At 41.1% G+C, this 23,665-nt stretch overlaps 2 protein-coding genes and 1 long non-coding RNA gene across 11 annotated transcripts in view; 1 reads left to right on the top strand and 2 right to left on the bottom strand.

Annotated features, from left to right (window-relative positions):
* The window catches only part of N4BP2 (NEDD4 binding protein 2), a 71,316-nt gene extending 68,545 nt beyond the window's left edge, over positions 1-2,771 (bottom strand). For 7 of the 9 annotated variants that reach the window (XR_016037439.1, XR_008687123.2, XR_016037440.1 and 4 more), the window contains exon 1: positions 116-1,399. The gene's annotated coding sequence lies outside the window, so the exon portion shown is untranslated. The other 2 variants (XM_088836295.1, XM_055435163.2) reach the window with 2 other exon arrangements.
* Positions 2,772-8,300: 5,529 nt separating this feature from the next.
* LOC129561680 (uncharacterized) lies at positions 8,301-18,011 on the bottom strand. The gene is made up of 3 exons (XM_088836296.1): positions 17,296-18,011; positions 10,482-10,545; positions 8,301-9,337 (listed from the first exon to the last, which is right to left on the bottom strand). Exons 1-2 carry the CDS (start codon positions 17,765-17,767, stop codon positions 10,502-10,504), a joined length of 516 nt encoding a protein of 171 aa, XP_088692422.1. The 5' UTR covers positions 17,768-18,011; the 3' UTR covers positions 8,301-9,337; positions 10,482-10,501.
* The window catches only part of LOC148777846 (uncharacterized), a 27,266-nt gene continuing 21,601 nt past the window's right edge, over positions 18,001-23,665 (top strand). The window contains exon 1 of the long non-coding RNA XR_016037442.1: positions 18,001-18,579. This is a non-coding gene — a long non-coding RNA (uncharacterized LOC148777846). The remainder of the gene's footprint in view (positions 18,580-23,665) is intronic.

Genomic DNA, 23,665 nt, shown 5'->3' with positions numbered 1-23,665 from the left:
GCTCAGGTCAAAAATCTTGGAATAATTCTTGACTCCTCTCATCCCACATAAAATTAGTAAGCCAATTTTGTCAATGCAACCCTCAAAATGTATCCAGAATATGATCATTCCTCACCATTTCCATGGCCACCACAGCCTTGCCTGCTGCTGCTGCTGCTGCTGCTGCTAAGTCACTTTGGTCGTGTTGACTCTGTGAGACCCCAGAGATGGCAGCCCACCAGGCTCCCCCGTCACTGGGATTCTCCAGGCAAGAACACTGGAGTGGGTTGCGATTTCCTTCTCCAATGCATGAAAGTGAAAAGTGAAAGTGAAGTGGCTCAGGGCTGGATTAGTATAAAAGTCTCTTAACCTCCTTGCTTCCTTCCACCTTTGCCCCTTCAGTCTACTGAGCACAACAACTAGAGTGACTCAGTTAAACCACAGGTCAGATCACACCTCTCTTCTGCTAAACTATCCACTAGTTTCCCATTACCCTCAGGATAAAAGTCAGAACCCTTAAAATGGCCTATAACCCAGACATTTTTTACTTTGGTGCAGTCATCCCTATTCCTCTTTCCCTTGCTCATGTCACTCGAGCCACACGTCATCTCCTTGTCCTTCAAAATCAGTCATGCTCCATCTTAGAACTTTTATATTTGGTCCCTTCTACCTAAACTACTATTATCCCAGGTATCTAAAAGATGTATTTCCTATCATTACTCAATTGATTTCTCAGGAAGTCAGTTGTCCAACACCACTTATCCTTCTTTCCTTACTTGAATTCTCTCCATAAAACTTACCTTCTAAAATAGCATATGTGTTTCATCCACTTGTTTTATTACCCATATTCCAGTAAAATGTAAGCTCCACAAGGGCAAGGACTCATAGATCTGGAGAACTCTGACAATCTACTTGCTTTCTCCGCTTGGATCTATCTAATGAACAATTCAAATGTAACATTATCTAAAACCAACTGTCTCATATTTTCTCTGAAACCTAAACATTTGGTCTGGCTATAGTCATCCTCCATCTGTATTCCTATCTCCTAAATGGTCTCCCTGTTTCTACACTTCTTGTCCCCTACAGTCTATTTTCAATATACCAGCCAAAATGATCTTTATACAACATAAGTCAGATTGATTCACAATATGCTTTAAATTCTCAACTGGCTCTCCATATCACTCAGAGTGAAAGCTAAATTTCTTACTATGGCCTACTTCCATTTTTGGCCTTTAATATACTTTCTCCCAAGATATTTGCATTGCTAACTCTTTCACCCCTTCAAATCTTTGTTCAAGTACCACATTCAATGTTTTCTTCCACGATTATCTAATTCAAAGTCATACTCCCCACTTTTCTTTCCCAATCTCCCTTTTCTGTTAACCACCCATTGCCCTTAACATCTTCTACATTCCATAAAATTTACCTTTTAATTAAATTTATTGTGTCATAGCTTTCTCCATCTTCCAGGACTGCAATGTCAATATGGCAGCCACCAGCCACATGTGCCTATTTAAATTTAAATTAGTTAAAATTAAGTAAAATTACATTTTATATATAAATATCAGATAAAGTAGATTTTAGAGCAAAAAAAAAAAAATCAGGAAAGATAGAGAACACTATATAATTTATAAAGGATCAGTCTGACAAGAATTCAGAGCAACCCTAAATGTGTAGGCACCAAACAGAACTACTAAATTAAGTGAAACAAAACTTGGCAAAATTGAAAGGAGAAATAGACAAGCTTATAATTATAGTTAGAGACTTCAACACCCCCTCTCTCAATAAGAGTAAACAGACATAAGATCAGCAAGCATACAGAAGAACTCAATAACACCATCATTTAAGGATCTAATCAACACTTATACGCTCCATTCAACAACAGCAGAATGCATATCCTTTTCAAGAACCCAAATAACATATACCAAAATAGACCATATCCTAGACTATAAAACAAACCTCAACAAACTTGAAAGAACTGAAATCATATAAAGTATGCTCTTTGACCACAATGAAATCAAACTCAAAATCAATAACAAAAAGATAATACAAAAATCTCCAAACACTTGGAATGTAAATAATATACTAAATAACCTATGGGTCAAAGAGGAAGTCTCAAGGAAAATTTTAAAATACACAAAAATGATGAAAAAGAAAATATACCGTATCAAAATTTGTAAGACACAGCTAAAGCAGCAATGGCAAAAATTTATAGCAAATTTATAACTATAAATTCGTACATTAGAAAAGACGAAAAGTCTCAAATCAATAAGTTAACTTTCCACTACAAGGACCTAGAAAAAGAACACCAAAATAAATCCAAAGCCAGTAGAAGGAAGAGAATAATAAAGACCACAGCAGAAATGAATAAAACTGAAAAGAGAAAAACAATCATTCTAGACCCTGCAGACATCAAAAGACTAAGAGAATACTATGAACCAGTGTATATACAGAAGTCTGACATCTTATATGAAATATTTATTTCTCAAAAAACACAAATTATCATAACTCACCCAACAGGAAATAGATGAAAGACCTATGATTTTTAATGAAATTTAATTCACAATTTACAAATTCCCAAAAAAGAAATTTCAGGCCAAAATACCTTCAACGGAGAAGTCTACCATATACAGTCTCTTTCAAAAATAGAAGGAACACTTCTTAATTCATTTTATCAAGTCAGTACTGTTACCCTTATACCAAAATCAGACAAAGCAGTACCAAAAAAAAAAAACAAAAACTACAAACCAATATCCTTCATATACAGACATAAAAATCCTTAGAAAAAAAGAAAAATCCTTAGAAAATATTACAAACAGAAATCAGCAATTTATTTTAAAAGAATTATATACCATTATTAAATGAGGTTTATCCCAGAGATGCAAGGTTTCTTCAATATTCAAAAATCAGTATAACCCATTATATTAATGGGCTAATGAAGAAAATCTTAGCTGCATAAATAAATGAAGGAAAAAAATGACAAAATTCAATACCCATTCATGATAAAAAACTACCCAAATAGGAATATATGAGAACCTCCTCAAAACCCTACAGATTACATTTCATTTAATAGTAAAATACTGTATGCTTTCATCCTAAGATTGAGAACAAAGCAAGGATGTCCAATCTCACCACTCTTATGAAAAACAATGCTGGAAGTTCTAGCCTGTGAAGTGAAGGAAGGAAAGGAAATAAGATATACAGATTCAAAAGGAAAAAAATAAAACTTTCCTATTTGTAGATGACACAGCTGTCTATGTGGAAAATCCCAAAGAATCAACAAAATCTCCAACATGAGTTCAGCAAAGGATACAAGATAAATACACAAAAGCAACTGTATTTATATGTTCTACCAATGAATACATGAACATTGTAATTAAAAATACATTATTCACAAATGCTCAAGTAATGAAATATTCTGAATAAACCTAACAAAACATATATAATATATATGCTAGAAATACAAAATAGTGATGAAAATTTTTGAAAAAGTAGATGAATGGATTTATGAGCTGTTAGTCTCAATATAATAAAGATGCCAATTTTTCTCAAATTGACATACAGGTTTAGCACAATTCCTATAAAAACCCCAGCAAGATTTTTTGTGGATATGGACAAGATTATTCCTAAATTTAAATAGAAAGACAAAGGAACTAGAATAGTTCAAACAATTTTGAAAGAGTAAAAGGATTCAGTTGATTCCATTTTAAGACTTATTATAAAGCTACAGTTATCAAAACTGTATGGTATCAGTGGAGGGACAGGCATACAGATCTGACAACAGATTATAGATTAGGAAACAGAAGAGACCAACATGAATCTGCCCAACTGACATCTGACAAAAATGCAAAAACAATTCAATGGAGAAAATATAACCTTTCAACAAATGGAACTGGAACAAATAGATACCCACAGATAGAAAAAGAAAAACCTTGGCCCAAATCTCACACTTTATTAAAACAACAACTCAAAATGGATCAAGGACTTAAATCCATAGTACTATAAAACTTTTTAGGAAAAAAAAGAAAATCTTAAGGATCTAGGGCTAGGCAAAAACACCAAAAGTATGCTCCATAAAAGGAAAAATTGAATAAACTATACTTTATCCAAACTTAAAACTTTTACTCTGTGAACAATCTTGTTAAATGTATAAAAAGAAAAATGACAGGCTGAAAGAAAATATTTGCATACCATGTATCTGACAAAGGACTAGTATCCAAAATATAAAAACAAACTTAATCAAAACTCAAAGTGAAAAAAACAACAAACAAAAACCAAGTAATTCAACCAGAAAGTGGGGGTGCGGTGTCGGGGGTGGAGGGTGGATGTCACCAAAAGGATATACAGATGGCACACAGGTACAAAAAAAAAGAATTTCAACATCATTAGCCATTAAGTAAATGCAATTTAAAGCTACAATAAGATATTATAATACTTACACATCTGTTAAGTTGGCAAAGATAAATAATAATGACAACAGGAAATCCTAGCAAGGATACAGAGAAATAGGATGGCTCATATGCTGCTGATAGGAATATAAAACGATAAAACCACTCTGGACAGCAGTCTGGCAGTTTTTTAAACTAAATCTGCAACTACCACACAATTAAGTAATTGCACTTATGGACATTTCTAAGAAATGGAAAATTATGTTTACCCAAAAACCTGTACGTAAATATTCGTAGCAGCTATATTCATTATAACCAGAAACCAGAAAACAATTCAGATGTCCTTCAATGGGTACACAGTTAAACACACTTCCATCCCATGAAGTTAATAGTCAGCAATAAAAAGAAACCCATTATTGGCACATAAGACCTGGATGAAATTGCAGAGAATTAGGCTGAGTAAAAAAAGCCCATCCAAAAGGCTATGTATTGAATGATCCCCATTTGCTTAACATTCTTGAAATGACAGAAATAGAGAACAGATTAACAGTTGCCAAAGGTTAAGGAGGACGAAGGAAGAGGGAGTAATGGATGTGGCTATGAAAAGGAAATTTGAGGGATTTTTGTGGTGATGGAAATGTCCTATATCTTGACTGTATTAATATCAATACCCTGGTTGAGATGCCATAAGTCATTTTGCACATGTTTCTTTCATTGGGGGAACTGGATGAAGAGCACAGGAGATTTCTCTGTATTTCTCTGTATTATTACAACTGCATGTGACTCTCAGTTCAGTCGTGTGTGGCTCTTTGCAATCCCATGGACTGCAGCACAATTGGCTTCCCTGCCCATCACCAATTACCAGAGTTTGCTCAAACTCTTGTCCATCACGTCGGTGATGCCATCCAACCATCTCATCTTCTGTTGTCCCCTTCTCCTCCTGCCTTCAATCTTTCCCAGGATCAGGGTCTGTTCAAATGAGTCAGTTCTTCACATCAGATGGCCAAAGTACTGAAGTTTCTGCTTCAGCATCAGTCCTTCCAATGAATGTTCAGGACTGATTTCCTTTAGGACTGTGGTATGATCTCCTTGCAGTCCAAGGGACTCTCAAGAATCTTCTCCAACACCACAGATCAAAAGCATCAATTTTTTGGTGCTCAACTTTTTTTATAGTCCAACTCTCACATCTATACATGACTACTGGAAAAACAATAGCTTTGACTAGGTGGACCTTTGTTGGCAAAGTAATATCTCTGCTTTTAAATATGCTGTCTAGGTTGGTCATAGCTTTTCTTACGAGAAGCAAGCATCTTTTAATTTCATGGCTGCAGTCACCATCTGCAGTGATTTTGGAGCGCAAAAAAATAAAGTCTCTGTTTCCACTGTTTCCCCATCTAGTTGCCATGAAGTGATGGAACCGGATGCCATGATCTTAGTTTTCTGAATACTGAGTTTTAAGCCAACTTTTTCACTCTCCTCTTTCACTTTCATCAAGAGGCTCTTTAGTTCTTCTTCGCTTTCTGCCATAAGGGTGGTGTCATCTGCATATCTCAGGTTATTGATATTTCTCCCGGCAATCTTGATTTTAGCTTGTTTTTCATCCAGCCCGGCATTTCACATGATGTACTCTGCATGTAAGTTAAATAAGCAAGGTGATAATATACAGCCTTGATGTATTCCTTTCCCGATTTGGAACCAGTCTGTTGTTCCATGTCCAGCTCTAACTGTTGCTTCCTGACCTGCATACAGATTTCTCAGGAGGCAGGGAAGGTGGTCTGGTATTCCCACCTCTTTCAGAGTTTTCCACAGTTTATTCTGATCCACACAGTCAAAGGCTTTGGCATAGTCAATAAAGCAGAAATAGATGTTTTTTTGGAACTCTCTGCTTTTTCGATGATCCAACGGATGTTAGCAATTTGACCTCTGGTTCCTCTGCCTTTTCTAAATCCAGCTTGAACATCTGGAAGTTCACAGTTCCTGTACTGTTGAGCCTAGCTTGGAGAATTTTGAGCATGACTTTACTAGCGTGTGAGATGAGTGCAATTGTGCGGTAGGTTGAGTGTTCTTTGGCATTGCCTTTCTTTGGAACTGGAATGAAAACTGACTTTTCCAGTCCTGTGGCCACTGCTGAGTTTTCCAAATGTGTTGGCATATCGAGTGCAGCACTTTCACAGCATCATCTTTCAGGATTTGAAGCAGCTCAACTGGAATTCCACCACCTCCACTAGCTTTGTTCATAGTGTTGCTTCCTAAGGCCCACTTGACTTTGCACTCCAGGATGTCTGGCTCTAGGTGAGTGATCATACCATTGTGATTATCTGAGTCATGAAGATCTTTTTTATACAGTTCTTCTGCATATTCTTATCATCTCTTCTTAATGTCTTCTGCTTCTGTTAGGTCCATACCATTTCTTTCCTTTACTGTACCCATCTCTGCATGAAATGTTCCCTTGGTATCTCTAATTTTCTTGAAGAGATCTCTAGTCTTTCCCATTCTATTGTTTTCCTCTATTTCTTTGCACTGATCACTGAGGAAGGCTTTCTTATCTCTCCTTGCTATTCTTTGGTACTCTGCATTCAAATGGGTATGTCTTTACAATCTCAAAAAGTTGTGTAACTCAACAAAAAGTTATGTGACTCTACAATCTCAAAAAATTTTGAAATTCTGAAAAAGAGTATGTAAAACTAAAAATTCAGTTTCTCAGTCATACTTGTTACATTTCAAGTGCTCAATAGCTACATGTGGCTAATGACTATCATTATCACATGTGAACTTTTTCATAAGCACTGTTCTAGAATATAAGTTCCATGAGGCAAATGAATATTTCGTTTTAGAAAGTTAAGAAGTTTTATTTACAGAAAGTACAAACTGAAGGCCATAAAGAAAAAGTACTAAACACATCTGCTGCTGCTGCTGCTGCTAAGTCGCTTCAGTCGTGTCCGACTCTGTGCGAGCCCACAGACAGCAGCCGACCAGGCTCCGACCTCCCTGGGATTCTCCAGGCAAGAACACTGGAGTGGGTTGCCATTTCCTTCTCCAACTAAACACATCTGCTGCTGCTGCTACTAAGTCACTTCAGTTGTGTCCGACTCTATGTGACCCCATAGACGGAAGCCCACCAGGTTCCCCCATCCCTGGGATTCTCCAGGCAAGAACACTGGAGTGGGTTGCCATTTCCTTCTCCAATGTGTGAAAGTGAAAAGTGAAAGTGAAGTCGCTAAGTCGTGTCTGACCCTTAGCGACCCCACGGACTGCAGCCTACCAGGCTCCTACATCCATGGGATTTTCTAGGCAAGAGTACTGGAGTGGCTTTTAAATATAAAATACCTGTACATCAAGAAAAAAGTTAAAACATATGTAACATATAATAACTGTTTTCAATTTCTTCCCCTTCATCCTTTCTTAAATATGATTTTGCCCCACCATTTCTACCACTATACTAAAAATTGCTGATATCTAAATCACCAGTAACCAATGTCAATGATAAAAGTCAAAGATAAAAGGTCTAATACACCAGGAAGATAAAGCAATTCTAAGTTTGTATTCAACTAGTAAAAGCCCTCTCTCTGTAACTATTATAACAAGGAGGTTCCCACTACCCTGCTCCTCACACACACACAGAGGAGAGGAAGGAGAAAGAAAAGGGAGAGAAAAAGCAGTAATAACATAAAAGATTTAAGTCATGTAAGTATAACTTGACTTAGTATCTAAATAACACCGAATCCAATAACCACAGAATATTATTTTCAAGGTCACATGGAATTATGCTAGAATCAATAGCAAAAATATAACTAGAAAACCCAATTATATGAAAATTAAGAAATATATATCAATATATCAAAGACGAATTACACATTACAAATGTGTAATGTAAATTACATATTAATACTGATTTTAAAAGAATTATTAATAATTATAAAATATTTTAAACAAATAAAAACATTATACATCCATACTTATAAGAGACAATTAAAGTTATGCATAGAAGAGCACACAAATGCATATATTAGAAAAGAAAGGCTAAAAAAAGTCAATGATCTAAAATAGATTTATTGAATTTTTATAGCTCCAGAAACTATATGCAAAATACCCTATATACTCTGTACACCCCAATATGACTGACTGTACATAAACCGCATCCATGCCCTACTCAATCATTTCTTTCCTACCAACTACCTCCCACCAAAGTCTCTATCCTTTCCTACCTTTAAAAATTCTAATTCTAAAAAGTTCACATTCCTGTACTTGAAAAACTCTGAAATCTGATTTCCCAATGCACCCTGAATTATTAACTCAGAATTCTTAACTGAGTTAATACGAGAATTCTTAACTCAGACTATCCAAACTCCCAGTATTTCCTAAGCAGTTTGTTTCTTAAAAGTAGTTTACATTTACTGTTTCAACTTGCCACTTTCTGCTGACTTCTTGATCCAATGTAATCTGTCTCCTACATCTAGTAGTTTTTCTCTGGCTTCCCCTTCTCAGTTTCCATCATTGATCTCTTTTCTTCTGCTTACTCTTTCAAGTACCATTGCTACCCCGGGTTCTATTCCCAACCATCTACTCCACCACCTTTTTCTAGGTCCGTCCAAACCCACTGCTTCAATACCTATGACTCTAGCTAAGAATTCTCTCCCAAACTGCCTTGAGGTAGGAGATAAGATAGACCCTTGGGCTGGATAGTTGGTGTTTGTCAAGCAGAGTAAAACTGAAGCTCTGTTTCCCCCAGACAAACCAAGGATAAAAGCTACCAGCAAAAGATGAGCTCTGTTGAAGTAAACAGATAAGATAGCCACTCCTGAGTCAAGGAAAACTTCCCTGTCTGCACATGAGTAGGAAGGCTCCTTGGGGGTCAATACAGGAGAGAGCACCATCCTTTAAGAAGTGTGGACACACCCCCACAGGGCTCTGAGGTGGAATCCACCGTAGCAAAAAGCTGCACACATGCTGGAGAAGGTCCTAGGACAGGTCTGATGGGAAAAAGGAACAAGATAATTTGCCAAAGGCAAACAAAGACCTTGAAAGACTATCCTATGTAAGTAATTGAAATCACCTCTTTACTGTGCTCCTTCTCCTACACTTATGCTCCCAATGCGTATTTCCGCCTTGTGTGTGTGCGTGCGCTCGGTCTTACTTCAGTCTGATATCAACAAGTTTAAAAGAAACAAGTGTGTTCTCCCACTTGTGGGGCTGTGTCTCTAATAATAAACTTTTATCTGTGTTTTACACTTTTTGTCTCCTTGAAACATTCTTGCTTTCACACAGGAGCAAAAGTCAAAGCCATTTTGCTTCTAGACACCAACCCCTGGTGGTCTAGTGGTTTTCTAGCCTGGTTTTCCTGCAGGTTACCCACATTCAATTCTTAGGCAGGGAACTAAGATCTCTCTTCAGTACTATTCACTGACGTCTCTGTGAGTTCAGCCTCACAGACATATCTACTTGGACACTACTTAGGCACTTCAGTCCTGAGAGTTCCAACTTAAAATGCTTCAGTGACTCTAGAGCTCTCAAGAACAAGTTCCAACTTTCCAATTGTAAAGCATTCAAGGACTTCTATGATTTGGCCTCTTCCATTCCCCTACCCATCTCTTCCTCTAATCTTCCTCAGGTACCTCTGCTTCTCCTACATCTAATTGTCTGTTTCCCAGAGTAGACCCCTTCACATCTCTGTGCCTGACACACGTTCCATGCAGAAGTCCCTCCACCCCATCCTGCCGCTGCTGCTGCTGCTGCTAAGTTGCTTCAGTCGTGTCCGACTCTGAGGGACCCCATGGAAGGCAGCCCACCACGCTCCTCCGTCCCTGGGATTCTCCAGGCAAGAACACTGGAGTGGGTTGCCATTTCCTTCTCCATCCTACCCAACCCTTATTTCTTGGCTCAAGTAACTTTCTTTCAAGAAAGTTTTCCACTGTCCCGAAGTCTGATTTACACAGAGCTGCTGCTGCACCTTAAATACACCTCTATCTTAGCATCTGTGTATTTATTTGTTTAGACTGCTAGTCTATAAGCATCTCACAATATGTTCTTACTGAGCAAACAAGAGCTTAATAAATATTTGTTATATGTCAGCACAAACCAAAAAGTCAATTTAGTTCTTTAAAATATTGGACTTACCATTTCAGTAGCTAGACTACTCAGGTCCATAATACAGGGCATCTCTTTCCCATGAATAAAATATCTAGGAAAATAAATTTGAAATCAGAAGGGTGGTTAAGATTCAGAATGAATATTCTTTGCCCAGAGCTCCTTCTCCCTTACTCCACCAAGGGCCTAATTTCTGCTAACAGATCCCTGGCCAAATAAGTAAGCACATCACATGATTTAGGCTGAACTAGGCCATGGACAGAGGAGCCTGGTGGGCTGCAGTCCATGGGGTCGCTCAGAGTTGGACACGACTGACGCAACGTAGCAGCAGCAGCAGGCATATTTCATGCACTGGAGAAGGAAATGGCACCCCACTCCAGTGTTCTTGCCTGGAGAATCCCAGGGACGGCGGAGCCTGGCGGGCTGCCATCCATGGGGTCACACAGAGTCGGACACGACTGACGCAACGTAGCAGCAGCAGCAGGCATATTCCTCACCCCCTCAGCTGCAGGAATTGGTCAAGGGACAGGCACATGACCAAATCTATCTAGAGCCTCTGATGGGAGTAGCTATGTAGATAAGTCTGTGCTCAGGAACCAGGTCCCAACATATGGAGAAGCATACCGCGGTAGGAGAGATGGTGCCAGTGTCACAGATGATGAGCACAGGAAGGACTGGGAATGCCCTGACAGTCCAGTGGTTAGGACTCTGTGCTTTCACTGCCAACTCTGACCCTGGTCAGGGAACTAAGGTCTGCATCTTTATATGTAAAGATATATTTAATTAAAGCTGTAAAAAGACCTACATAGTATGCCTTTCCTACTTAGAAAACTTGCATCTATCAGATATGTTTCTCTTCCCTACTAGGTAAACCCCAATATTACTATTTAATTCCCTTTTAATACACTCTACACAAACCACATCTCTTTTCTTTTGTGGCTACAGCATGTGTGATCTTAGTTCAAGGATGTGGGATCAACCCATGCCCCCTGCAGTGGAAGGGAGAAGTCTTCAGTTCAGTTCAGTCGCTCAGTCGTGTCCGACTCTTTGTGACCCCATGAATCACAGCACGCCAGGCCTCCCTGTCCATCACCAACTCCTGGAGTTCACTCAAATTCATGTCCACGGAGTCGGTGATGCCATCCAGCCATCTCATTCTCTGTCGTCCCCTTCTCCTCCCGTCCCCAACCTTTCCTAGCATCAGTCGTTTCCAGTGAGTCAACCTGTCGCATGAGGTGGCCAAAGTATTGCAGTTTCAGCTTTAGCATCAGTCCTTCCAATGAACACCCAGGACTGATCTCCTTTAGAATGGACTGGTTGGATCTCCTTGCAGTCCAAGGGACTCTCAAGAGTCTTCTCCAGGCCACTGGAAAACCAGGGAAATTCCTCACGTTACGGTTTAAGGTCGTCAATTTACTTCTTTCTTTTGTTACACTCTAACCAGGACATGGTGAGATGACAATGAGCAATTACAATGAGAATGCAGAATGCTAGGAAAAGTAGAGGACTGGCTTCCCAGGAGAGGCATCACCTCTATGGAGACATGAAAGATAAGTGTGAGTTAACAAAACCAAAGGGCAGGTGCCGGGAGCCAGCGAGGGAAATCCTACCTGTGGCAAAGGTCAACTGGGGAAGAGGCCTGACGGGCAAAGGCTAATCAGGGCTCGAGGAACCCCCTGGACTTACCTGAGCATCTACCCCAAAGAAAACTGGAGTCTGACTGTTTTACTATCTTACGCCTCTTACCAAGTCCTCTAATACTTACAGGGGCTTCCCCCCAACCACCTTTCTCTGAAAACATTAATTCAGAGCTGTAGTTTAAAAGTTCTCCTCGGCTTAATAGGAGTGTTCCAATCCAAGCCCCTCTGATAGCTTTCTAACTTGCATGACAAGTTTGTCCGGGCTCTTACAACTATGAGTGTGACTGTTTATAGCCTCCCAGCCATGCAAGGACAGAAAGCCTAATATTCTAAAATACAGGAATCTGTTGAAGAAGTTAAAATCATTAGAATAGTACTAGAAAAGATTTCATTGTTGAATCAATGCTTGCTGTAGTTTCCTCTATTGTATCCTTGGAAATATATTAATCCTTTGATTTAACCACATCAGATCTTAAGTTAATAAATTCCTTTCTTGCAGCTCACTACACCGGTGCCTTATAGGAATGTAACTTTGTTATGTGTCTACCACCTAACTTTAGGAAAGTCACCTTAAAAGAAAAGTCTTTTACTTGCTAACTAACCTATTGTCAGGAGAGAGGGCCATAAAACTGTTAGCAGGCCCCCTGGCCAGAAGATGATGTAAATCACCTAAAACTTTTATCACACAAAAATAAGCCCTGATCCTGATAAGGGTCAAGACTGCTGACCCCACGTGATTTTGGTGTGAATCTATACCTCCCTTTCTCTGTTTCTTATGCGCATAACTTAGGGTATAAAAGCAGCACTGGAAAATAAAGTTTTGGGCCTTGCTCACTGAAGCTTGGTCTCCCCGTGTCGTTCTTTCTCTTTTTCCATCCTTTTCTCTATTCTCCTTTTTCTGGTTGAGATCCTTGGAGCACTGGGCCCTCTGAGTTTACTTATCTGCCTGGGCTTCTAAGACCCACTCGAGGGGGTGCCCTGGTGGGGTGCCTCCAGTGATTCGAGAGGGCGCCTGCGGCCTACGTAAACAGAGCAAGCCCCTTGCTGGGGTTTTATTGGTTTCCAGCGTAAACCAAGGAATCATCAGCTCCTGTCTCTCTCTCTTTCTCTCTCTCTCTCTCTGACGCCGACGCCGTTCATCCCGAGGATACCCTGGGTCATATCGAGGCTGGACCCCGATAGGCAGGGAAGCAGGGAGCAAGGGATGCATTCCAGACAGAGGAAAGCTTCTGTACTCAAGCCTAGATTTAACACACTTGGCATCTGGAGAGAGAAATGAAGTAACTGAATATGACTAGTATATTGAGGGCAAAAGGAAAAAGTGACAGAGGATGAAGAAGTTAACACATGCCAGATCATGATCCTGAAAGCCAAATTAAGAAGTTCAGACTTTATTCTGAAGGCAATGAAAAGCCACACACACAAAAAAGGTTTTGAGCTGAGGAGTTAAGGGTTTAAATGTGTTAGATTACTCCAGCTACAGTGGGATAAAGTGGATGGGAAGGCAAGACTGGACGCAGGGATAACCACTTAGAAGGCTACTGTGGCAATCCAGGTAAGAGATGATGCTAACCACTGAGTAGGATGGTAGCCTGGGAATGGAAAAAAGATACAGATTCAAGAGATATTAAGGAGACGGGACTTCCCTGGCAGTCCGGTAGTTAAGAGTCCCAGCTGCCACTGCAGGGAACATGAAGATCAGGGAATGAAGATCCTGTAGGCCTCACAATGTGGCCAAAAAAAAAAAAAAGGAGAGACACTAGGAGCAAGAATCCAACAGGGCTCAGTGATCTATTAGAAAATGAAAAGAAGGAAAGAAACAGCCCAGGTTTCTGCCAAGTTATTATTAGCAGCGCCTACTATTTATCAAATTCTTACCACATATGCATTATCTCATATAATCTTCCCCTAGGAAGAAGAGGTAATTTGTTTCATATTTTTGGTTTGAGGCTGGGAAAGGGAAGGTTGATAATAACTATAGTTTGGGATATGCTCAGTCTGAGTCACCTGTGAAAGAATACAAATGAACGTGTTATGAAGGTAGATGATAACCTGAGTCGATTTATCAAGAAACAGCTCTGGGTTGGAGATATCAGAATTATCAACATACAGACAGTAACTGGGAGAAATATTTTTTAACAGTAAATATCTTCTTTAACTCTGAACTTCTACTGCTGGGAGCAGGGTTCAATTCCTGGTTGGGGAACTAAGATCCCACATGCCGTGCAGCAAAGTAAAAAAAAAAAATCTTCTTTATTCATGCCAATATTTATTTAATACCTACACAACTATAGCTTTGGAACTAGAATTAAGGGGGAAAAAAAGAGTAAAATTCAGTGAAACTCACAGTTACTATAGGGAGGAGGTAGCTCCATATAGCAGTAAGTGGATAGTGGAAATACTACGTTAAAGGTTCAGAGGTATTATGATGCTGCTGCTGCTAAGTCGCTTCAGTCATATCTGACTCTGTGCGACCCCATAGATGGCAGCCCACTAGGCTCACCCATCCCTGGGATTCTCCAGGCAAGAACACTGGAGTGGGTTGCCATTTCCTTCTCCAATGTGTGAAAGTGAAAAGTGAAGTCACTCAGTCGTGCCTGACTCTTAGTGACCCCATGGACTGCAGCCTACCAGGCTCCTCCGTCCATGGGATTTTCTAGGCAAGAGTACTGGAGTGGCTTGCCATTGCCTTCTCCAGTAATATGATGAGTATGTGATTATCTCTGCTGGGGGAAGAAAGCAAAGCAAACTTTACAACAGATACCACCTAAATTTTGAAGTAGGTCAGCAGAGAGTTTAAGAGGGGGAAGGCAGGAAGAACAGTGAAGACACTACAGCCAGAAGAAACAAATTCAAAGACAAAAGAAAAAATTTTTTAAAAGACAGCCTGCTTCAGAACAGAAAAATTAAATATTAGTCATGTCAGTCTCCCAAGCTAATTCTTAAATTTAATAAATAGTGAACATATGTTTAAAAAATTTTAAAGACACATGGGGGAAGTTCATTCTAATAAATACTATATCATATTAAAGTAACACTATAAGATTAAATGATACAGCTACAAAAATCCAATAAAAGATGGAAGGATCATTATTAAGAGTCCAGATATAATCCTAATGACATCTGGCTTACTCATTGTCTGACATTGTAAATATATATTTTAAAAAAACTAAATCTCTTCTTTAATTCCTAATAAAACTACAGGCATTTAATAATGTGATCTGCTAAGATCCAATGTTTCATCTGACGAAATGAAATTCTTCCCAAGACTTACAGTGTGAGTTTGCATGTAAAAAGCTGAATAGAAGAAAGGCAAAGATGGTAGCTCTTTTCTAAAATTCACGTTGACTTATAAATGGTTACTGCTTTGCATATCAAAAGATGCATGACCATAGATAATCATGAAAAAAAGGAGATTTTTAAGAGAAAATCCTCACACAGTATTAAAAAAAATGCCCCTTCACTATTTATTTAGCCTCTATTGTGTACAGATACTTTGCCTACTTCAATAAAGAGAAAACATTCCATAACTTAAGCCCACTTTTTCTATCAAGTCCAGTATTTAGTCCTCTTTACTACCTCCTTCAAACCAGCTAAAGTCAACAGGTGCACAAATTGACATTCGTTAAGTACTAAATGCTGATTTGTCCCGGGTTTTGTTTTATAGGTTAGTCTTTTTTCATGAACTCAAGTGTAGTATTCTTATAGAAAAGCAGCCATTTCTTTCCTATTCTTTTCACCATCTCCGTCACTGTAGCCCCCACACCCCGCCGTCCTAGCACAGCCACTTGAAAAATAAAGCTCTGGCAAAGGAACAAAAAAAATGCTTATTTAATTTCTGACCTTGCAAAAAGGGCGAAGTAAGAAAATTGAACCACGCTGATTATCAAAACACAAATACATGACGTTTACATTTCTTAACGCTTTTAAGAATTCCTTCATTGAAAATTGAAAGATGAGGGTTAAAATGAATTACAAACGAGAGCCAGGCGTTTGAGAGAAAAACAGTGGAAATAATAAAAACAGAATGAAAAGGCTGCTGTTGAGATGAAAAAAAAAAAAAAAAAACATTTAAGTGGGGAGCGAGAGACAGCTGAAAATCAGTGTTTTCTGAGAAGCCAGGTTCATCTCCAAGATTTTCTTCTCTGAGCTCAACCAATCCCCACCTTTTCTGAGTTATCCAGTCTCTAGGCAAGCAGCGCTTCTTGATTGGCTTAAACATGCCGAGTAGAAAAACCAGCCAATCCTGCCTTGAAGTCAGAACTGTGCTACGGAGACATTACAACCACCGCATGGGCTAAGAATGTGTACAAACCTGTCCGTGCCACAAATACCAGATTCTAAAGATTGTTGCAAAAAAGAAAATTCTTCCAAGCCAACACTGAGCGTGATCTGACATTTACAATATTTAAATTACTCTCTCTTTCTGAGAGAGAGAAAAGAAAAATAAAAATAATAAAAATACCACGTTTTAACCTAAAGAGCTTAAGGAATAAACTGCCCCGGGTCGGGTGACTTACTCTACCGAAGACGGATTTTCAAAGGGAAGTCTCCGGAGAGTTCGGATCACAGTAGGGCTCAAGGAGGGAGGGAGTGAGGATCAAAGTTGCCGTGGGGGAGGGTGGTATGGACGACGATTAAAGAGACACAGATACCAGTAACCGGGAATGCCTCCCCACAGTACCCAAAATCAGAACGTGCGGAGTGAGAGGCTGTGTTTGGATTTGAAGTGAGTAAATAAAACGCCTGTGCTAGGACTACGTGCTCCAGAGGGTGGCCCCAAGTTCCAAGAAGGTTCCGCCTGAGAAAGCCGAAGGAGCTCGGAGGGCCGCCAGGTCAAGTCCCAGCAGAAACTGACAGGGAAACCCCGAGGGGCGAGAGGGGTGTGTCAAGGGCCCGGAGGCCCGCCGCGACTGCGAGGCCAGGAAAGCGGCCCCCGCCTCCGCCTTCGCCCGACCTCGGGCGGCGAGCCAGGGCCCGCCTCTCACCGACGCCTCACTTCCCTTCCGTCCGGGCGACCGAGCCCGCGGGCCGGACTGGAGACGGCCGCGCCGGACCTCCACGCCCGGGGGTTGGGGTTTTCGGTCGCAGCGCCTCCCGCTGCTGCCTCAGGCCCTCCGCTCGGGTTCGGGGACCCCGGGATCCCCCTCTTCCCGACCCTCAGGCCCAGCCCCGCCGCTCCGCCTCCCACCCGCCGCCTTTACCTGCTCCAGAAGCAGGCGGAGCGGCGTCGAGGCCGGGGCCGCGTCGTCGAGCGTGCGCCGCGGGTCCGCAGCCCTTTCCCGCCGCCACCACAGCGCTCTCCGGCGCGGCGCGGAGCCGACGAGCGCGACGGCCGCCGGGGGCAGACGCGCGGCGGGCGCCGGGCGGGGAGACACTGCCGCTCTCCGTCCGGCCGGGGAAGAGCAGCCTCACGGCAGTCCGCCGCGAGAGGGCGGGTGGGCGGCCGAATGGGGAGGGGTATCGGAGAGCAGGGACGGGCTGCCACGTCGCCCAGGTGGACCGCTGCTCTCCGCCTCCCCCGCCCCCGCCGGCTTCAGGCCGCGACCTCTGGTTCGTCCCCGGGCTCAGCTGGGGCGCGCCGGCCCGCCCCGCCTTGCCGGCCCCGGTGACCCCGGCCCGCAGGCTCCCGCCTCCCCGTCTCCCCTCCGCGAGCGGGTCCCGGCCTGGCCCCATCTGCCGCACCGGGCCCGCCCTCCCCCGCCTCGAGCGAAAGCCTGACGTGTTTCCCCCTTCCCTTGTGGGGTCACACGGAGGAGCATGCCCTTTCCAGTGTGTCGGGTTTTGGAGGAAGGCGGTAGTCGTCGTGAGCTCGTGAACGTAGCAACAGGGGCCTGAAATTTCTGCGGAAATAAACTGCGCGGTAACCACAGCCGTGCCTAAGCCTCTTTCACTCGCTCCCAATCCCCCGAAGCAAAAACAGAAACACGAGGTCGTACTCGCGGGTCCGGGCTGCAAGCCGAGAACGACCGCGAGGCGGGCCGGGCGGCCTCGGCGTAGCCTAACTGGGCAGTTGGGTCTGGGCGAGCGAGGCCATGGCGGCGGCTGGCGCGCGAACCCCGCCTCCGCGCGCGCCCCGCGCTGTCCGCGGGAGGGCTCCGGGCGCGCGGCCCGCTGCCCCTCTGCGCGCTCGGGAGTCGGACGCGGCGTGGCCGCTTCGGAGCCGGGAGACAAAGAGGTCGGCGGCGGCGGCGGGGACGGAGGTCTGCCCGGTACCAACCGGCGCGGCCCTTGTGCCTTCTGAACAAGCTGACGGAAGCACCAAAGAACAGATCCTGTTTGCAACGTAGGCCCGCAGGCGCTGACCTTTTCCCTGCTTAGAGCTTCAGTTTTCGGGTGCCGAGAAAAAGCAACGAGGTTTTCTTCGCTTTTGCGGTCACTGTGTTAGACCGTCACCCAAGCCTGCTCCATTTTTTTCTTCCTGCTAAATTCTACCTTCCTTGGTTTCCTGCTTATGTGTTCTATCGTGAAATGTTCAGTGTTTTCAGGTACACGAATTTTTTCCCCCCTTGTTTTCTGGTAGTGGTGATTATGGTTATATTCGTTTTTGCCCCTTCCTCTGTTCCCCTCCCTTTGCAATTACTTTTTGTTCCGTAATGAGTGTTTTTTGTAGAGAAAACAAATAGTCCCCTGACAGACGTGGAAGAGACAGTCTGTCGATGTTGTTATAGTAATTGCTTTAAACTGAATGGAAATTTGGGGGGAAATGTAAGTGAATTTTTATCTTCATTTAGGTCTAATTGGAACACTTACCTCACGAAAACATTCTGGGGTTTTTTTGTTTTTTTTTTTTAGAATCTCGAAATATTTAAGCAGAGATCTCGGGATGGTCAATTTTCTAATGAAACCAACCACACTGGGAAGGAAGGTTTTTAACCCCCTTTATGTGATTTTTGTATTTTTGAAAAGTTTCCTTGAGCCCGTTTAGAAATTACAATACAAATACCTCTATTATTGCTTTTATTAATTTCGAAACACAAAAATGTTAACAAAGTACCCCAAATCGTAAGATCTATATAACCTTAACATTATGTTGCCTCCTAATAGCCATTAAAAGAGACTAATAACAGTGTTAAATTCCACTTGAGGAATGAGAGAATCCTTGAGTAATTATAAACTTCAAACAAATCTAGAAAGTTAATTTTGTTCATAAGAAATATGTTCAGCACGATACTAAAAACCGGCATTTAAATTCTTGATTTTTCCTTTGATCATTGTTAAGGATTTATCACATTCTTAGGTCTGAACAATAAGAAGTATTCTTAACACTGGAAAACATATTTCAAGCCCGCAAGACATCACCCAGGAAGAAAGGGGGGGAAAAGTGTTTGCTTAGTATATCAATGAAAGAAAAACATAAACAAAAGTTCTGAAAATTAGACTCTAATAAGGAACAAAGCAATCTTTACTCAACATTCACAATGCTAGCCTTCCTTTGTGAATATTTATAAAAAGTCCCTCCTTCCTTACTGGTTTAAATTCTAAGCCAATAGGAAAAGTACAACACATCTTTTAAAGGGTGAGAGATAAGCATTAGGTTAAAACATTGGATAAACGGATTGTTTATCATGCTATTCTCATTTCAGATCGTGTATCTTTTAATTTTAAAGAAGAAATTTAAGAATCTTTGAATTATTGAGTAACTTGACGTAACTTAAATAGCAAGGTGCTACTCCTGGTCACATTCTGCTCTCTGTAATCTTCCTTTTGGTTTTGTTACAATATTTAATTATCTAAAATGCCAGGTGAATATGAAGAAGGACAAAATGCTACTGCTTAACCTTTTAAATAAATAAGATGAACCCTGGCTTTTCTTTAGATGAAAGACCGGCCTTTAAGGAAATAATAAAATTTACATTTTTTAAAATTTCTCAGATTTTTGTAATTTATTATAAACAAATATTTTCTATTTACCTAAAGCATCTTTGGTCTGTTTAATGACTAAATTATAAGCATGTTTATGTTTAGAACTTAAGTGTGACTTCATCTCAGTCACAAATAATCAGTGCCACCTTTGCATTTCTATGCTTTGAATCTGACTGGGAGCATTCTGCTTAATTATAATTATTTGCATATTTATGGTCTTCCCTGGTGGTTCAGATGGTAAAGAATCCACCTGCAATGTGAGAGACCTGGGTTCGATCCCTGGGTGGGGAAGATCCCCTGGAGGTGGGCATGGCAACCCGCTCCAGTATACTTGCCTGGAGAATCCCCCTGGCAGGCTACAGTCGATGGGGTCGCAAAGAGTCAGACACGACTAAGCAACTAAGCACAACACAGCACAGCATATTCATAATCTCCCTTAGTAGGTCATCAGTTTCTTGAAGATAGGTTCTGTTTCCCATTCAGCCTTGTATTCCTCATTACCAAACTCAGACCCTTATACAGAGCACCCCTTGGACATTTGATGAGTAAAAGAATGGAGCATTACTCCATGGCACGGCATATGGCAAATCAAAAGAAAGTCAGTCTCGGGATTCTTTTTTCCTTTTTTATGTAATGGCTGACAAATATTTGTTTTCATTCCCAATTAAACAGAATAACATTTTGCAAGAATTTTACTAACAAGTAAAAACCAACATATGCTGGAACTCCTGTGTTTTTCCATTTTAAAGCAGACAGAAACTGAATAGTGAGTTATAGTGCCATTATCTAAAGTAAATAATATCAGTGGGCTTATCTTTATAAAAAAATTTCTTTACCACACTAAACAGGAGCTACAACTTCTGTGACCTTGGGAAAATTAAACCCTCTAAAACTCAGTTTTTGCATCTCTCAAATACATTCATTCATATCTATTTTATGATTAATTAAAATAATGAAAACATGTAAAAGTAAAAGCTCAATAGATGATAGTTATTACTTGCAGATATTGGTGGATTCAATCATGAAAAGAAGTAATTTTCTTTGTGCAATTATTTATGTATAAAAAGGCAGGCATAAAGTGCTGCTTTAAAAAGTAGTGAGGAAACGTATCTTAAAGGAAAGAATAAAATACTAAGAACTAAGAAGATAACTTTAAGAATTGAAATTTGCCAAGGGAATAGATCTTAAGTGTTCTCAGCACACACACAACTATGAGAAGTAAAGGGATATTTTAATTGTGATAACACATTTCACAATGTACATACACCTATATCAAATTATGTTGTACACTTTCTGTACAGTTTTGTCAATCATACTATACCTCAAGCTATAGTAAGCGGGGAGGTAAGGGGGGTAGGGGAGAAATCAATCTCTGTTGAAAAAATAACAACAACCGACAAACAGAAAAACCAAATCCCTTAGTGTAGCGTCCAAATCCTGCCCCTCCTACAGAAATGGACTTCAAGACCTCAAGCCTAGATCCACTGAGGGATGCTCTCAAGAACTGTATCTTTGCTTTACCTAGTTTCTCCATAAGTGGATGGCCAGAGTACCAGTCAGGCAGTCTCCAGACTTAACAGGGAAAGGTAGAAAAGGAATTGGCAAAAGAGAATATTAAAAAAATAAAACACCTAAGAGAACAAGAACTACAGAATAGATGGCAAATATAGCTTCCTTGTGCCTGGGATAATGCTTTTGTAAATGGGATGGTAACCACAGTACTGTGTCTTTGTGAGTAATTTTCATAGGAAGCCATGCTTCAGTCCAGAATTGTATTGTGGTAGCCCTAGCTTTGTGTAACTGTGAAATTTCATATCAGTCGTGTCTGACTCTGTGCAACCCCATGGACAGCAGCCTACCAGGCTCCTCCGTCCCTGGGATTCTCCAGGCAAGAATATTGGAGATTATGTACTATATGCACACTATAAACCTACTTCTGATTTTCTATTGCAGCATTAAATTCCAAATTTTGGAATTCTATAAAAGAATGATGGCATTCTCTGAGTGCTGATTCTGTACAATCTCCAGGATAAATTGCTCAGTGAAAAAAGTTTATGTATGCTATACTGCCATCATATTAAAAGAAAAATGGGAATAGGAGAATAGATAGATTTTATCACATATACATAAAATTTCTCTGGAAGGAGATGGAGCAAACTTGAGAAAGGGAACTGAGAGGCCGGAGGGAAGAGGCTGGAAAGAGTTTTCACTGTATTTTTTTTGAACCAAAAGAATCTATTTGCTATTCAAGAAAATAAGTAGGAGTAAGATAGTATATTAAAAAGCAGAGACATTACTTTGCCAACAAAGGTCCGTCTAGTCAAGGCTATGGTTTTTCCACTGGTCATGTATGGATGTGAGAGTTGGACTGTGAAGAAGGCTAATCGCCAAAGAATTGATGCTTTTGAACTGTGGTGCTGGAGAAGACTCTTGAGAGTCCCCTGGACTGCAAGGAGATCCAACCAGTCCATTCTAAAGGAGATCAATCCTGGGTGTTCATTGGAAGGACTGATGCTAAAGCTGAAACTCCAATACTTTGGCCACCTCATGCGACCAGTTGACTCACTGGAAAAGACTCTGATGCTGGGAAGGATTGGGGGCGGGAGGAGACAGGGACGACCGAGAATGAGATGGTTGGATGGCATCACCGACTCGATGGACATGAGTTTGAGTGAACTCCGGGAGTTGGTGATGGACAGGGAGACCTGGCGTGCTGTGATTCATGGGGTCACAAGGAGTCGGATACGACTGAGCGACTGAACTGAACTGAACTGAAGATATTTGGGATCCTAGAGAGATGCAGCTTCTTTGTGCAACTAAGCCAATGTGGGGTTAACTCAGGAGTTGAGGGCAACTATATTCTGCATTAGAGAAGGAAATGGCAACCCACTCCAGTACTCTTGCTTGGAAAATTCCATGGACAGAGGACTGTAGGCTACAGTGCATGGTGTCGCAAAGAGTTGGACATGACTGAGCGACTTCACTTCACTTCATATTCTGCATGAAGCCTGGGGAGCAAAGGAAGCTGACCTAGAAAGAAGATTGAAGTGGATAAGCAGACAAGAGGGACTGGATATGCAGAGAAGAGGGATTGGAGAGAAAATATTGTCTGGACTTGCAACAGTTTGGTTCTAGTCTTTCCTGGAGCCAGCTGCATCCCTCCGCTTAGTTTCCTTTAAAACATTCCTATATTCATTTTTTTCTCCCAGTTTTATTGAGATATAATTGTACACGTTTAAAGTACAGCATAAAGACTTACATCATGAAATGATTACCACAGTAAATATAACAGACATTCATCATCTCCTATAGATACAAAATAAAAGAAAAAAATATTTTTTCCTTGTGATGAGAACTTAGGATTTGCTTTCGTAACAACTATTATATGTAACATACATCAATGTTAATTATATTAATCATGTTGTACATCATATCTGTTGTATTTATCTTAGAACTAGAGATTTGTACCTTTTTACTACCTTCATCCAGTTCTTCCTTCCCCCAACCCCTGCCTTTGGTAACGGCAAATTAGATCTTACTTTCTATGAGTTTGTTTGTTTAAGTATAATTGGTGTGTGTGTGTGACTCCGCGACCCCATGGAGTGTGTGTGTCTGTGTGTGTCTGTGTGTGTGTGTGACTCTGCGACCCCGTGGACTGTGGCCCGCCAGGCTCCTCTGTCCATGAGATTTTCAAGAGATAGAACCCGC

Source organism: Moschus berezovskii, chromosome 5 (assembly GCF_049115385.1).
Source record: "Moschus berezovskii isolate FMDL1 chromosome 5, NW_MosBer_1.0, whole genome shotgun sequence".
Taxonomy (NCBI): Eukaryota; Metazoa; Chordata; class Mammalia; order Artiodactyla; family Moschidae; genus Moschus; species Moschus berezovskii.
This window is presented reverse-complemented; position numbering and strand designations above follow the sequence as displayed.